Below are 17,150 nucleotides of genomic sequence, written 5' to 3'. Positions count from 1 at the left end.
CACCTCAGTACACCCCCTGGACAGGACACTAGTCTATCGCAGGGCCTTACCCCTGGACAGGACACTAGTCTATCTCCTCAGTACACCCCCTGGACAGGACACTAGTCTATCACCTCAGTACCCCCTGGACAGGACACTAGTCTATCTCCTCAGTACACCCCCTGGACAGGACACTAGTCTATCACCTCAGTACACCCCCTGGACAGCACACTAGTCTATCGCAGGTCCTTACCCCTGGACAGGACACTAGTCTATCTCCTCAGTACACCCCCTGGACAGGACACTAGTCTATCACCTCAGTACCCCCTGGACAGGACACTAGTCTATCACCTCAGTACACCCCCTGGACAGCACACTAGTCTATCGCAGGGCCTTACCCCTGGACAGGACACTAGTCTATCTCCTCAGTACACCCCTGGACAGGACACTAGTCTATCACCTCAGTACCCCCTGGACAGGACACTAGTCTATCTCCTCAGTACACCCCCTGGACAGGACACTAGTCTATCACCTCAGTACACCCCCTGGACAGCACACTAGTCTATCGCAGGGCCTTACCCATGGACAGGACACTAGTCTATCACCTCAGTACACCCCCTGGACAGGACACTAGTCTATCGCAGGGCCTTACCCCTGGACAGGACACTAGTCTATCACCTCAGTACCCCCTGGACAGGACAGTAGTCTATCACCTCAGTACACCCCCTGGACAGGACACTAGTCTATCACCTCAGTACACCCCCTGGACAGGACACTAGTCTATCGCAGGGCCTTACCCCTGGACAGGACACTAGTCTATCTCCTCAGTACACCCCCTGGATAGGACACTAGTCTATCACCTCAGTACCCCCTGGACAGGACACTAGTCTATCTCCTCAGTACACCCCCTGGACAGGACACTAGTCTATCACCTCAGTACACCCCCTGGACAGCACACTAGTCTATCGCAGGGCCTTACCCATGGACAGGACACTAGTCTATCACCTCAGTACACCCCCTGGACAGGACACTAGTCTATCGCAGGGCCTTACCCCTGGACAGGACACTAGTCTATCTCCTCAGTACACCCCCTGGACAGGACACTAGTCTATCACAGGGTCTTACCCCTGGACAGGACACTAGTCTATCACATCAGTGACAAGCAGAGATGTATCATGTCCCATTTTTACAGACCTTGGTGTGACTTTGTCAGCCAGACTATTCCAGACCAGAGGAGAATCCTGTCTGTTAGGTGGTTGCTAGGCCACTACAGCTCTAACACTGAGCTGTAGCACTATAGTCTCTGCTATGTGGTCAATCTAAAAACTCGTATGTTTCATTCAAACCCTCTTTTGGTAAAAGTCTCTTATGATTGTTACTCACCTTGAATTCTCCCTTTGTGTACTTGGCATCAGGAACACTGACAATCTCATCGTCACCAAACTCAGGAAAGCCCTATGGCAGAAACAAACCAACAGCGGATGAACATGGCTGTTTTAATACTGGTTTAACAGTTCTGGTAACATCTTCAATGTGTTTATTACACAGCAAATAAAAGTGAAAAGGGACTATTCCTGGAATATAGGTTGGTATTCCAGTATAGACTCTTACAGTGAAGTGCCAGACAGTGAGAAGTGTAGTTTCACAGTGAAGTGCCAGACAGTGAGAAGTGTAGTCTAACAGTGAAGTGCCAGACAGTGAGAAGTGTAGTTTCACATTGAAGTGCCAGACAGTGAGAAGTGTAGTCTTACGGTGAAGTGCCAGACAGTGAGGCGTGTTGTCTTACATTGAAGTGCCAGACAGTGAGAAGTGTAGTCTTACGGTGAAGTGCCAGACAGTGAGAAGTGTAGTCTTACAGTGAAGTGCCAGACAGTGAGAAGTGTAGTCTTACATTGAAGTGCCAGACAGTGAGAAGTGTAGTCTTACGGTGAAGTGCCAGACAGTGAGAAGTGTAGTTTCACATTGAAGTGCCAGACAGTGAGAAGTGTAGTCTTACAGTGAAGTGCCAGACAGTGAGAAGTGTAGTCTTACGGTGAAGTGCCAGACAGTGAGAAGTGTAGTTTCACATTGACGTGCCAGACAGTGAGAAGTGTAGTCTTACATTGAAGTGCCAGACAGTGAGAAGTGTAGTCTCACATTGAAGTGCCAGACAGTGAGAAGTGTAGTCTCACAGTGAAGTGCCAGACAGTGAGAAGTGTAGTCTTACAGTGAAGTGCCAGACAGTGAGAAGTGTAGTCTTACAGTGAAGTGCCAGACAGTGAGAAGTGTAGTCTTACATTGACGTGCCAGACAGTGAGAAGTGTAGTCTTACAATGACGTGCCAGACAGTGAGAAGTGTAGTCTTACGGTGAAGTGCCAGACAGTGAGAGCAGCTATGACCATGGCAGTGGTGGTCCTTCCCTTGCCGTTGGAGCAGTTGAACACGAAGGCTGAGTGAGAGTCCTCTGCCAAGGTACTCTTCATGGCCTCCAAGAGCTGGTCAAAGTCCTGAGTAAAACAACACACAGGCACACACACACACACACACACACACAGGCGCACACGCACACACAGGCGCACACACACACACAGGCAAAATTCAATTCTATCATTCATAAAACATGTAATAACATTCAACACCACTAGAGGGAGAGCAAAGATTTCCATTTCACCCACATATCAGCCCCATGAAAACCTGTTACTGTCCTCATATCAGCCCCATTAAAACCTGTTACTGTCCTCATATCAGCCCCATTAAAACCTGTTACTGTCCTCATATCAGCCCCATGAAAACCTGTCACTGACCCCATATCAGCCCCATGAAAACCTGTTACTGTCCTCATATCAGCCCCATGAAAACCTGTTACTGTCCTCATATCAGCCCCATGAAAACCTGTTACTGTCCTCATATCAGCCCCATGAAAACCTGTTTACTGTCCTCATATCAGCTCCATGAAAACCTGCCACTGACCCCATATCAGCCCCATGAAAACCTGTCACTGTCCTCATATCAGCCCCATGAAAACCTGTTACTGTCCTCATATCAGCCCCATGAAAACCTGCCACTGACCCCATATCAGCCCCATGAAAACCTGTCACTGTCCTCATATCAGCCCCATGAAAACCTGTTACTGTCCCTCATATCAGCCCAATTAAAACCTGTTACTGTCCTCATATCAGCCCCATTAAAACCTGTCACTGTCCTCATATCAGCCCCATGAAAACCTGTCACTGTCCTCATATCAGCCCCATGAAAACCTGTCACTGTCCTCATATCAGCCCCATGAAAACATGTCACTGTCCTCATATCAGCCCCATGAAAACCTGTCACTGTCCTCATATCAGCCCCATGAAAACCTGTTACTGTCCTCATATCAGCCCCATGAAAACCTGTCACTGTCCTCATATCAGCCCCATGAAAACCTGTTACTGTCCTCATATCAGCCCCATGAAAACCTGCCACTGACCCCATATCAGCCACATGAAAACATGTTACTGTCCTCATATCAGCCCCATGAAAACCTGTTACTGTCCTCATATCAGCCCCATGAAAACCTGTTACTGTCCTCATATCAGCCCCATGAAAACCTGTTACTGTCCTCATATCAGCCCCATGAAAACCTGCCACTGAAGTGCCTCCACAAAACCATAACCTGTGTGTGCGCGTGTGTGTGTGTGCGTGCGTGTGTATATGTGTGTGTGTGTGTGTGTGTGTGTGTGTGTGTATATATACAGTGCCTTGCGAAAGTATTCGGCCCCCTTGAACTTTGCGACCTTTTGCCACATTTCAGGCTTCAAACATAAAGATATAAAACTGTATTTTTTTGTGAAGAATCAACAACAAGTGGGACACAATCATGAAGTGGAACGACATTTATTGGATATTTCAAACTTTTTTAACAAATCAAAAACTGAAAAATTGGGCGTGCAAAATTATTCAGCCCCTTTACTTTCAGTGCAGCAAACTCTCTCCAGAAGTTCAGTGAGGATCTCTGAATGATCCAATGTTGACCTAAATGACTAATGATGATAAATACAATCCACCTGTGTGTAATCAAGTCTCCGTATAAATGCACCTGCACTGTGATAGTCTCAGAGGTCCGTTAAAAGCGCAGAGAGCATCATGAAGAACAAGGAACACACCAGGCAGGTCCGAGATACTGTTGTGAAGAAGTTTAAAGCCGGATTTGGATACGAAAATATTTCCCAAGCTTTAAACATCCCAAGGAGCACTGTGCAAGCGATAATATTGAAATGGAAGGAGTATCAGACCACTGCAAATCTACCAAGACCTGGCCGTCCCTCTAAACTTTCAGCTCATACAAGGAGAAGACTGATCAGAGATGCAGCCAAGAGGCCCATGATCACTCTGGATGAACTGCAGAGATCTACAGCTGAGGTGGGAGACTTTGTCCATAGGACAACAATCAGTCGTATATTGCACAAATCTGGCCTTTATGGAAGAGTGGCAAGAAGAAAGCCATTTCTTAAAGATATCCATAAAAAGTGTTGTTTAAAGTTTGCCACAAGCCACCTGGGAGACACACCAAACATGTGGAAGAAGGTGCTCTCCAAAATTGAACTTTTTGGCAACAATGCAAAACGTTATGTTTGGCGTAAAAGCAACACAGCTGAACACACCATCCCCACTGTCAAACATGGTTTGGGCCTGCTTTTCTTCAGCGGGACAGGGAAGATGGTTAAAATTGATGGGAAGATGGATGGAGCCAAATACAGGACCATTCTGGAAGAAAACCTGATGGAGTCTTCAAAAGACCTGCGACTGGGACGGAGATTTGTCTTCCAACAAGACAATGATCCAAAACATAAAGCAAAATCTACAATGGAATGGTTCAAAAATAAACATATCCAGGTGTTAGAATGGCCAAGTCAAAGTCCAGACCTGAATCCAATCGAGAATCTGTGGAAAGAACTGAAAACTGCTGTTCACAAATGCTCTCCATCCAACCTCACTGAGCTCGAGCTGTTTTGCAAGGAGGAATGGGAAAAAATTTCAGTCTCTCGATGTGCAAAACTGATAGAGACATACCCCAAGCAACTTTCAGCTGTAATCGCAGCAAAAGGTGGCGCTATAAAGTATTAACTTAAGGGGGCTGAATAATTTTGCACGCCCAATTTTTCAGTTTTTGATTTGTTAAAAAAGTTTGAAATATCCAATAAATGTCGTTCCACTTCATGATTGTGTCCCACTTGTTGATTCTTCACAAAAAAATACAGTTTTATATCTTTATGTTTGAAGCCTGAAATGTGGCAAAAGGTCGCAAAGTTCAAGGGGGCCGAATACTTTCGCAAGGCACTGTGTGTGTGTGTGTGTGTGTGTGTGTGTATATGTGTGTGTATATGTGTGTGTGTATATGTGTGTGTGTGTGCAGCGTATGTCTTTACCTCCTCCTTGGGAGCGCAGCAGTCTGCCAGAGGGATACGTTTATAGAACAGTCCCTGGTGTGTTCTCTGGTTCTGCTTGAACACCTCCTGGACCGTCAGACAGCTTTTAAACATCTTCATCTGTTTCTCCTGCTCCAGAGTCACCTCCAGCCACTTCTGGGCTCTCTGAACCTCCTCTCCCAGGGCCGTCTCTAGTTTCTGGGGTCGGAGGAGGAGGGACAGTCAGACTGGGGCTCACTTTACTTCACTGACTTTATTGTCCACGTAAGGTTAGGGTCACTTAGTACCGCTATGTACTGGGGGTTAGGGTCACTTAGTACCGCTATGTACTGGGGGTTAGGGTTAGTTAGTACCTCTATGTGTGGGGTTAGGGTCACTTAGTACCGCTATGTACTGGGGGTTAGGGTCACTTAGTACCACTATGTACTGGGGGTTAGGGTTAGTTAGTACCTCTATGTACTGGGGGTTAGGGTTAGTTAGTACCTCTGTGTACTGGGGGTTAGGGTCACTTAGTACCACTATGTACTGGGGGTTAGGGTTAGTTAGTACCTCTAATTACTGGGGGTTAGGGTCACTTAGTACCGCTATGTACTGGGGGTTAGGGTTAGTTAGTACCTCTGTGTACTGGGGGTTAGGGTTAGTTAGTACCTCTGTGTACTGGGGGTTAGGGTCACTTAGTACCACTATGTACTGGGGGTTAGGGTTAGTTAGTACCTCTATGTACTGGGGGTTAGGGTCACTTAGTACCGCTATGTACTGGGGGTTAGGGTTAGTTAGTACCACTATGTACTGGGGGTTAGGGTTAGTTAGTACCTCTATGTGTGGGGTTAGGGTCACTTAGTACCGCTATGTACTGGGGGTTAGGGTTAGTTAGTACCTCTGTGTACTGGGGGTTAGGGTTAGTTAGTACCTCTGTGTACTGGGGGTTAGGGTTAGTTAGTACCTCTGTGTACTGGGGGTTAGGGTTAGTTAGTACCTCTGTGTACTGGGGGTTAGGGTTAGTTAGTACCGCTATGTACTGGGGGTTAGGGTTAGTTAGTACCTCTATGTACTGGGGGTTAGGGTTAGTTAGTACCTCTGTGTACTGGGGGTTAGGGTTAGTTAGTACCTCTGTGTACTGGGGGTTAGGGTTAGTTAGTACCTCTGTGTACTGGGGGTTAGGGTTAGTTAGTACCTCTGTGTACTGGGGGTTAGGGTTAGTTAGTACCTCTATGTACTGGGGGTTAGGGTTAGTTAGTACCGCTATATACTGGGGGTTAGGGTTAGTTAGTACCGCTATGTACTGGGGGTTAGGGTTAGTTAGTACCTCTATGTACTGGGGGTTAGGGTTAGTTAGTACCTCTGTGTGTGTGGGTTAGGGTTAGTTAGTACCGCTATGTACTGGGGGTTAGGGTTAGTTAGTACCTCTGTGTGTGGGGGGTTAGTTAGTACCTCTATGTGTGGGGTTAGGGTTAGTTAGTACCTCTATGTACTGGGGGTTAGGGTCAGTTAGTACCGCTATGTACTGGGGGTTAAGGTTAGTTAGTACCGCTATGTGCTGGGGGTTAGGGTCAGTTAGTACCGCTATGTACTGGGGGTTAGGGTCAATTAGTACCTCTATGTACTGGGGGTAAGGGTCACTTAGTACCGCTATGTACTGGGGGTTAGGGTCAATTAGTACCTCTATGTACTGGGGGTTAGGGTCAATTAGTACCGCTATGTACTGGGGGTTAGGGTTAGTTAGTACATCTATGTGCTGGGGGTTAGGGTCAATTAGTACCTCTATGTGTGGGGTTAGGGCTAGTTAGTACCTCTGTGTATGGGGTTATGGTTAGGGTTAGGTAGTACCTCTGTGTGTGTGGGGTTATGGTTAGGGTTAAGTAGCACCTCTGTGTGTGTGGGGTCTGGGTTAGTTAGTACCTCTGTGTGTGTGGGGTCTGGGTTAGTTAGTACCTCTGTGTGTGTGGGGTTAGGGTTAGGTATTTCCTCTGTGTGTGTGGGGTTATGGTTAGGGTTAGGTAGTTCCTCTGTGTGTGTGGGGTTATGGTTAGGGTTAGGTAGTTCCTCTGTGTGTGGGGTTATGGTTAGGTAGTACCTCTGTGTGTGTGGGGTTAGGGTTAGGTAGTTCCTCTGTGTGTGTGGGGTTATGGTTAGGGTTAGGTAGTTCCTCTGTGTGTGTGGGGTTAGGGTTAGGTAGTACCTCTGTGTATGGGGTTATGGTTAGGGTTAGGTAGTACCTCTGTGTGTGTGGGGTTAGGGTTAGGTAGTTCCTCTATGTGTGTGGGGTTATGGTTAGGGTTAGGTAGTACCTCTGTGTGTGTGGGGTCTGGGTTAGTTAGTACCTCTGTGTGTGTGGGGTCTGGGTTAGTTAGTACCTCTGTGTGTGTGGGGTTAGGGTTAGGGTTAGGTAGTACCTCTGTGTGTGTGGGGTTAGGTAGTTCCTCTGTGTGTGTGGGGTTGGGGTTAGGGTTAGGTAGTTCCTCTATGTGTGTGGGGTTATGGTTAGGGTTAGGTAGCACCTCTGTGTGTGTGGGGTCTGGGTTAGTTAGTACCTCTGTGTGTGTGGGGTCTGGGTTAGTTAGTACCTCTGTGTGTGTGGGGTTAGGGTTAGGTAGTTCCTCTATGTGTGTGGGGTTATGGTTAGGGTTAGGTAGTACCTCTGTGTGTGTGGGGTTAGGGTTAGGTAGTACCTCTGTGTGTGTGGGGTTAGGATTAGGTAGTACCTCTGTGTATGGGGTTATGGTTAGGGTTAGGTAGTACCTCTGTGTGTGTGTGGGGTTAGGTAGTACCTCTGTGTGTGTGGGGTTAGGGTTAGGTAGTTCCTCTATGTGTGTGGGGTTATGGTTAGGGTTAGGTAGTACCTCTGTGTGTGTGGGGTTAGGTAGTACCTCTGTGTGTGTGGGGTTAGGTAGTACCTCTGTGTGCGTGAGGTCTGGGGTGAGGACATGGATGTGTTAGTACACCAATAGTATGTGGACACCTGCTATTCAAACATCTCATTCTAAAATCATAGGCATTAATATGGACTTGTTCCCCCCTCTGCTGCTATAACAGCCTCCACTCTTCTGGGAAGGCTTTCCACTAGATGTTGGAACGTTGCTGCTATAACAGCCTCCACTCTTCTGGGAAGGCTTTCCACTAGATGTTGGAACGCTGCTGCTATAACAGCCTCCACTCTTCTGGGAAGGCTTTCCACTAGATGTTGGAACGCTGCTGCTATAACAGCCTCCACTCTTCTGGGAAGGCTTTCCACTAGATGTTGGAATGTTGCTGTGAGGACTTGCTTCCATTCAGCCACAAGCACATTAGTGAGGTCTGGGGCAGTGGTGTTGGGCGATTAGGTCTGGCTCACAGTCGGCGTTCCAATTCATCCCAAAGGTGTTCGATGTGGTTGAGGTCAGGGCTCTGCAGGCCAGTCAAGTTCTTCCACACCGATCTTGACAAACTATTTCTGTATGGACCTCACTTTGTGCACAGGGGTATTGTCATGCTGAAACAGGAAAGGGCCTTCCTCAAACTGTTGCCACAAAGTTGGCAGCATAGAATCGTATATAATGTCATTGTATGCTGTAGCGTTTAGATTTCCCTTCACTGGAACTAAGGGGCCTAGCCCGAACCCTGAAAAAGAGCCCCAAACCATTATTCCTACTCCACCAAACATTACAGTTGGAACTATGCATTCAGGCAGGTAGCGTTCTCCTGGCATCCGCCAAACCAAGATTCGTCCGTCGGACTGCCAGATGGTGAAGCGTGATTCATCCCTCCAGAGAACACATTTCCACTGCTCCAGAGTCCAATGGCAGTGAGCTTTACACCACTCCAGCCGACAGGTGGCATTGCACATGGTGATCATAGGTTTGTGTGCGGCTGCTCATCCATGGAAACCCATTTCTTGAAGCTCCTGACGAACAGTTATTGTGGTGATGTTGCTTCCAGAGGCAGTTTGGAACCCGGTAGTGATTGTTGCAACCGAGGCCAAACAATTCTTTACGCGCTACGCGCTTGAAAGTCACTGGGCTCTTCAGTAAGGCCATACTACTGCCAATGTTTGTCTATGGAGATTGCATGGCCGTGGGCTCGATTTTGTTACACCTGTCAGCAACAGGTGTGGCTGAAATAGCCTAATCACCTAATGTGAAGGGCTGTCCACATACTGCTGTATATATAGTGTATAGTACCTCTATCTGCGTGGGGTCTGTGGCGGGGACAGGGATGTGTTGTCCCATACAGGAAGGTTCTCTGGGGGTGAAGATCTGTCCATTCCCCTCCAGAACCAGCTCCTCCTGCAGGTTGACCCACAGCACGTGGCTGTACTTCCTCTTCTCATCCGTCAGGTGGGTCAACACCGCACCCGTCGCCTACAGAACACACAACCCATTCAGTTCAGCTTCACAGACAAACGTACAGGATCAACTGGGGACGTCCTCAAAAGTCATGTCTGCTAAAGAGAAACGGCTGAAATTAGCATTTTGGACGTTTGACCAGATGTGATAGGCTACGGGCTTGGTGTTGATCATACCTCTGATGTAGGCTGAGACATGCCGTAGACAGGCATCTTGGGGACTCTTCTGAAGTTAGCCACCTTCATCTCCTTCACTGTGCTGAGTATGTCTGGAGACAGGTACTCATGAGCAACCTGCGCGCACACGCACACACACAGTAAGTCAATAAGATAATGAGATAGATTTCCAGTGACTGTATTCATTACACAAGGCAAACAAACGTGGACTGGGTTCCATGTTCTGCAGTGGGTCTGACTGGGTTCCATGTTCTGCAGTGGGTCTGACTGGGTTCCATATTCTGCAGTGGGTCTGACTGGGTTCCATGTTCTGCAGTGGGTCTGACTGAGTGTGATGTTCTGCAGTGGGTCTGACTGGGTTCCATGTCCTGCAGTGGGTCTGACTGAGTGTGATGTCCTGCAGTGGGTCTGACTGAGTGTGATGTCCTGCAGTGGGTCTGACTGAGTGTGATGTTCTGCAGTGGGTCTGACTGAGTGTGATGTCATTTGGTGGGAGGTTCTCACCAGAACGCGGGCTCCCTTGGTGACGAGATCAGGCGGAGCGGAGAGTTCTGATAGGTCCATACAGGCCAGCAGGCGGTACACCCAGGGGTGAGCACACAGCCACTGGCTGAAGTTGGACGCAAAGCCAAGAGAATACTGCAACAACATAAAACAGGAAATAAAGATTGAGATGTATTTGGTAAAAACAGGAAATAAAGATTGAGATGTATTTGGTAAAAACAGGAAATAAAGATTGAGATGTATTTGGTAAAAACAGGAAATAAAGATTGAGATGTATTTGTTTGCCATGGTAAAAACAGACATAAAGATTAAGATGTATTCGTATTTGAGATGTATTTGGTAAAAACAGGAAATAAAGACTGAGATGTATTTGTTTGCCATGGTAAAAACAGGAAATAAAGTTTGAGATGTATTTGGCAAAAACAGGAAATAAAGATTGAGATGTCTGTTTGCCAAGGTAAAAACAGGAAAAAAAGATTGAGATGTATTTGGTAAAAACAGGACACTTGTCATCTCAAAGCACAGACAATGACAGACAGAAAACCAGCAGAGTCAATGCTAAATAACATTGGCCTGTATGTATGTGTGAAAGATAATACTCGCTTGTCAAAAGTAGTGCACTATAAAGGGAATAGGGAACCATTTGGGACTACGCCATACCTGTTCATGAAGGTACGCGTTGAACACAATCAGGTAGAAATAACGTTCCAGGCTCTGGATGGCTCTGTGGAGAAAGTAGTCTTTGGTTGTGCTTCCCTAGAAGAGACAGACATCAAGGAGTCAGACAGTAGTCTTTGGTTGTGCTTCCCTAGGAGAGACAGACATCAAGGAGTCAGACAGTAGTCTTTGGTTGTGCTTCCCTAGGAGAGACAGACATCAAGGAGTCAGACAGTAGTCTTTGGTCTTGCTTCCCTAGGAGAGACTGACATCAAGGAGTCAGACAGTAGTCTTTGGTCGTGCTTCCCTAGGAGAGACTGACATCAAGGAGTCAGACAGTATTCTTATAGCTCCCTAGGAGAGACTGACATCAAGGAGTCAGACAGTAGTCTTATAGCTCCCTAGGAGAGACAGACATCAAGGAGTCAGACAGTATTCTTATAGCTCCCTAGGAGAGACTGACATCAAGGAGTCAGACAGTAGTCTTATAGCTCCCTAGAATCATAACATACTAGCTAAGCACAGCAGCATCATATTACTGTATCAGAATCATCAGAGTACTGATAAAGTTTTGATCAATCTGAAACATAAACCCACCTGAATGTGATAATCATCTCCGATCGCTTCAAGCTTCTTCTTATTTTCATACATCGCTTCTTTCATGTTGTGCATTTCTGAACACAGAGCGATCGCTTGGTCAACCTGAAGAACCAAAGGGACAGTCAATGATTTAGACGCTGGGGAAACTATCACAATGTATCTAACGAGTTAACACATTTCAGCATCACTCACCTCTTCCATGACCTGTTGGCCTTCAGGAAGTCTGTTGATGAGGGTCTGAATGACTTGGAACAGGGGCTTGGCTTCTGCCTCTTCAGCTCTGAAAAAAAATAACAAACCGGACAGGCGGCCATCTTTAAAACGCTTCATTACAGTTCAACTACATCCCCACTGGTTTATTATGACACTGATCGACCCATCATTTGTTACCTTTATTTAACCAGGCAAGTCAGTTAAGAACAAATTCTTATTTTCAATGACGGCCTAGGAACAGTGGGTTAACTGCCTTGTTCAGGGGCAGAACGACAGATTTGTACCGTGTCAGCTCGGGGGTTTGAACGTGCAACCTTCCGGTTACTAGTCCAACGCTCTAACCATTGGGCTACCCTGCCGCTACCCTGCCGCCCCCAATATAGGCCTACCCAGTGGGCCAATCTGGTTATACTGATGTAATAATGATGTTAACTCAAGCAGAAAAACAGTTTGCAAACAGAAAACATCATTAACATGTCACGAGGCAAATGTTGCCCTCTGGGTATAATCTGGATCAATGTCATAGTGATTGTTCTTAATTGTCTGGTAAAATAAAGGTAAACAATGTCTTATAGGCAATGACAGCCTGCCAATATACTACATACACAAAAAGTATGTGGACACCCCTTCAAATGAGTGTATTCGGCTAGTTCAGCCACACCCATTGCTGACAGGTGTACAGTCGTGGACAAATGTTTTAAGAATGACACAAATATTAATTTTCACAAAGTCTGCTGCCTCAGTTTGTATGATGGCAATTTGCATATACTCCAGAATGTTATGAAGAGTGTTCAGATGAATTGCAAAGTCCCTCTTTGCCATGCAAATGAACTGAATCCCCCAATAAACATTTCCATTGCATTTCAGCCCTGCCACAAAAGGACCAGCTGACATCATGTCAGTGATTCTCTCGTTAACACAGGTGTGAGTGTTGACGAGGACAAGGCTGGAGATCACTCTGTCATGCTGATTGAGTTTGAATAACAGACTGGCAGCTTCAAAAGGAAGGTGGTGCTTGGAATCATTGTTCTTCATCTGTCAACCATGGTTACCTGCAAGGAAACACGTGCCGTCATCATTGCTTTGCACAAAAAGGGCTTCACAGGTTGACAGGTTCACAGGATATTGCTGCCAGTAAGATTGCACCTAAATCAACCATTTATTGGATCATCAAGAACTTCAAGGAGAGTGGTTCAATTGTTGTGAAGAAGGCTTCAGGGTGCCCAAGAAAGTCTAGCCAGCGCCAGGACCGTCTCCTAAAGTTGATTCAGCTGTGGGATCGGGGCACCACCAGTACAGAGCTTGCTCAGGAATGGCAGCAGGCAGGTGTGAGTGCATCTGCGTGCACAGTGAGGCGAAGACTTTTGGAGGATGGCCTGGTGTCAAGAAGGGCAGCAAAGAAGCCACTTCTCTCCAGGAAAAACATCAGGGACAGACTGATATTCTGCAAAAGGTACAGGGATTGGACTGCTGAGGACTGGGGTAAAGTCATTTTCTCTGATGAATCCCCTTTCCGATTGTTTGGGGCATCCGGAAAAAAGCTTGTCCGGAGAAGACAAGGTGAGCGCTACCATCAGTCCTGTGTCATGCCAACAGTAAAGAAACCTGAGACCATTCATGTGTGGGGTTGCTTCTCAGCCAAGGGAGTGGGCTCACTCACAATTTTGCCACAATTTTGCCTAAGAACACAGCCATGAATGGTACCAGCACATCTTCAGAGAGCAAATTCTCCCAACCATCCAGGAACAGTTTGGTGACGAACAATGCCTTTTCCAGCATGATGGAGCACCTTGCCATAAGGCAAAAGTGATAACTAAGTGGCTCGGGGAACAAAACATCAATATTTTGGGTCCATGGCCAGGAAACTCCCCAAACCTTAATCCCATTGGGAACTTGTGGTCAATCCTCAAGAGGCAGGTGGACAAACAAAAACCCACTAATTCTGACAAACTCCAAGCATTAATTATGTAAGAATGGGCTGCCATCAGTCAGGATGTGGCCCAGAAGTTAATTTACAGCATGCCAGGGTGGATTGCAGAGGTCTTGAAAAAGAAGGGTCAACACTGCAAATATTGACTCTTTGCATCAACTTCATGTAATTGTCAATAAAAGCCTTTGACACTTATGAAATGCTTGTAATTATACTTCAGTATTCCATAGTAACATCTGACAAAAATATCTAAAGACACTGAAGCAGCAAACTTTGTGGAAATGAATAGTCGTGTCCTTCTCAAAACTTTTGGCCAAGACTGTAGAAAATTGAGCACTCAGCCATGCAATCTCAATACACAAACACTGGCACTAGAATGGCCCGTACTGAAGAGCTCAGTGACTTTCAATGTTGCCCCGTCGTAGGATGCCACCTTTCCAACAAGTCAGTTTGTCAAATTTCTTCCCTGCTAGAGTTGCCCCGGTCAACTGTAAGTGCTGTTATTGTGAAGTGGAAACGTCTAGGAGCAACAACGGCTCAGCCGCAAAGTGGTAGGCCACACAAGCTCAGAGAACAGGATCAGCTGGAGTGGTGTAAAGCTCGCCGCCATTGCACTTTGGAGCAGGGGAAACGCGTTCTCTGGAGTGATGAATCACGCTTCATCAGCTGGCAGTCCAACGGAGAAATCTGTTTGGCGGATGCCAGGAGAACACTACCTGCCCGAATGCATAGTGCCAACTGTAAAGTTTGGAGGAGGAATAATGGTCTGGGGCTGTTTTTCATGGTTCGGGCCCCTTCGTTCCAGTGAAGGGAAATCTTAATGCTACAGAATACAATGACATTCTAGACGATTCTGTGCACAAAGCGAGGTCCATGTAGAAATTGTTTGTTGAGATCAGTGTGGAAGAACTTGACTGGCCTGCACAGAGCCCTGACCTTAACCCCATTGAACACCTTTGGGATGAATTGGAACGACGACTGCGAGCCAGACCTAGTCACCCAACATCAGTGTCAGACCTCACTAATGTGCTTGTGGCTGAATGGAAGCAAGTCCCCGCAGCAACATTCCAACATCTAGTGGAAAGCCTTCCCAGAAGAGTGGAGGCTGTCATAGCAGCAAAGGGGGGACCAACTCCATATTAATGCCTATGATTTTAGAATGAGATGTTTGACGAGCAGGTGTTCACATACTGTTGGCCATGTAGTGTATCTCTAGGAAAGGGTACAGTTTGGTTGCAGAGGTTGAGTCCTGTCTTACTGTGGTGGTTCCTGGGTTGTCTTCAGGTGGTTGAGGACCAGGGTCCCCAGGATCATGGCTAGATTGGTCCGCCCTACCCCCACCTGACAGCTGAACAACAGGGCAGGCAGAGGCCTGGAAACATCCCTTCTCAGAGACAGGTTGGGGCTCTCCTGAAAACACGCAACACAAATACAAGGGATTGGAAAACACCACATACAAATGAAAAAGTTGCACTTTAAATCTCTCCTAACTTTATTTGACCAACTCATCTGGAGTTTCTAGCTGTCCTGGAAACCAACACACACATTTGAAAAAGGAATTGGGAGTGTCTGTCTGTTGCTGGTCTCTAGTCTACACCGTGACCACACTATTGGAGGATTCCCATTTGTCAGAAAGAAAAAGACCGGCCTTTTAACCAGCTGTTATTATCACCAAAACTATTAATAAAACCACTGTTTGTTTGGCAGTCTAGTGCAGCTGCTACCAGAAATGGGACATACATTTGGCGCCATGTGATTAAGATCGTTTTTTAACTGAAGCTCGCCACCCCAAGCCTGAGCCAGTCTGTGTTACCATGCCAACTCCTTGTCACTCATTGCCATGCCATGGTTTGATGATGAAAGCAATCAAGTTGACAAGAGCACAAGCAGATCTGGGACCCCCCCCCTCCCCCTTTCAACCACTGAAACAGGAAGTGTGAAGAAACGTATCAGGAAGCTATCACAGACCTAGCAAACACTGTAGAGCTGCAGGCAGGCAGGCAGGCAGGCAGACAGACAGACACTCAGCAGTCAGACACTCAGCAGTCAGACACTCAGCAGTCAGACACTCAGCAGTCAGACACTCAGCAGTCAGACACTCAGCAGTCAGACACTCAGCAGTCAGACACTCAGCAGTCAGACACTCAGCAGACAGACACTCAGCAGACAGACACTCAGCAGACAGACACTCAGCAGACAGACACTCAGCAGACAGACACTCAGCAGACAGACACTCAGCAGACAGACACTCAGCAGACAGACACTCAGCAGACAGACACTCAGCAGACAGACACTCAGCAGACAGACACTCAGCAGACAGACACTCAGCAGACAGACACTCAGCAGTCAGACACTCAGCAGTCAGACACTCAGAAGTCAGACACTCAGCAGTCAGACACTCAGCAGACAGACACTCAGCAGACAGACACTCAGCAGACAGACACTCAGCGGACAGACAGAGATGAAACAGAGCAGAGCAGCAGCAGGAATAACACTCCCAAATACCAACCTATTCCCTAACTACTGCACTACGTTTGACCACTGGAAACAACCACTTTCCAACCACAGAGAACAGGACAGTCTGCCTGTCACTAGAGAAACAGTCACTCCAAAAAAGACTAAACACTTAGAAAGAAAGAAAGAAAGAAAGTAAGAAGAGCACATCCTGTACAGATGAAGGTGTGAAGTTAGATGTGAGGCTTAATGTCATATTCAGAATAACTATTATGGTTATTGGTGATGGATGGGGCATAGCATTGCACAGTGTGAGAGTGGGGTCAAAACCTCCCATCTTCTGTCTCAGAACCTGGCTGAGAATCTCCAGGTGTTCTAGAATGTTCCACTCATGAATATATTTAATGTCTCCTGTAAACACATCAGGGTAAGTACAGAACATCCTGTCCAGGGGCAGCCCTGCCGGATCACTGCTGTTAGATCAGAGCCTGTAAGGACCTGGGTACAGGAAGTACAGATAATCCTCAGGATGTTTCTAGCAGATGAAAGAAGGCGGGGCCATTGCGCTCAACCACCACTTAAGGACAGGATATAAAGGTGATTGGATGGTGCATCAAATCAACAAACAGTTGAATGAAAAAGGAGGCAGGTTCGCATACGAGGTAGACACACTCCAAACTGGAAGAGGAAGAGATACGAGTGTGACTACTTTAAGACAAATACAAGAGGATTTACCCCGAGAACACTAAGAACCTCCTCACCCCGAGAACACTGAGAACCTCCTCACCCCGAGAACACTAAGGTCCTCCTCACCCTGAGAACACTAAGAACCCTTCTAACCCAGAGAACACTGAGAACCTCCTCACCCAGAGAACACTGAGAACCTCCTCACCCAGAGAACACTGAGAACCTCCTCACCCAGAGAACACT

At 46.9% G+C, this 17,150-nt stretch overlaps 1 protein-coding gene across 3 annotated transcripts in view; it reads right to left on the bottom strand.

Moving 5' to 3' along the window:
• The window catches only part of LOC139381850 (phosphatase domain containing paladin 1a), a 149,391-nt gene that overhangs the window by 69,985 nt on the left and 62,256 nt on the right, over positions 1-17,150 (bottom strand). For all 3 annotated transcript variants that reach the window (XR_011628584.1, XM_071125665.1, XM_071125664.1), the window contains exons 8-17: positions 15,025-15,176; positions 11,816-11,903; positions 11,621-11,725; positions 11,027-11,122; positions 10,367-10,501; positions 9,863-9,979; positions 9,522-9,701; positions 5,365-5,562; positions 2,326-2,466; positions 1,363-1,434 (exon numbers count right to left, since the gene is read on the bottom strand). Coding sequence is in view for 2 of the 3 variants with exons in the window: in XM_071125665.1 (XP_070981766.1) it covers positions 1,363-1,434; positions 2,326-2,466; positions 5,365-5,562; positions 9,522-9,701; positions 9,863-9,979; positions 10,367-10,501; positions 11,027-11,122; positions 11,621-11,725; positions 11,816-11,903; positions 15,025-15,176 (1,284 nt within the window). In the remaining variant the exon portion in view is untranslated. The remainder of the gene's footprint in view (positions 1-1,362; positions 1,435-2,325; positions 2,467-5,364; positions 5,563-9,521; positions 9,702-9,862; positions 9,980-10,366; positions 10,502-11,026; positions 11,123-11,620; positions 11,726-11,815; positions 11,904-15,024; positions 15,177-17,150) is intronic.

The sequence above is a fragment of the Oncorhynchus clarkii genome, chromosome 23, assembly GCF_045791955.1.
Source record: "Oncorhynchus clarkii lewisi isolate Uvic-CL-2024 chromosome 23, UVic_Ocla_1.0, whole genome shotgun sequence".
Lineage (NCBI taxonomy): Eukaryota > Metazoa > Chordata > Actinopteri > Salmoniformes > Salmonidae > Oncorhynchus > Oncorhynchus clarkii.
Note: the sequence above shows the minus strand (reverse complement) of the source record. Positions and strands in the feature narration are given on the sequence as shown.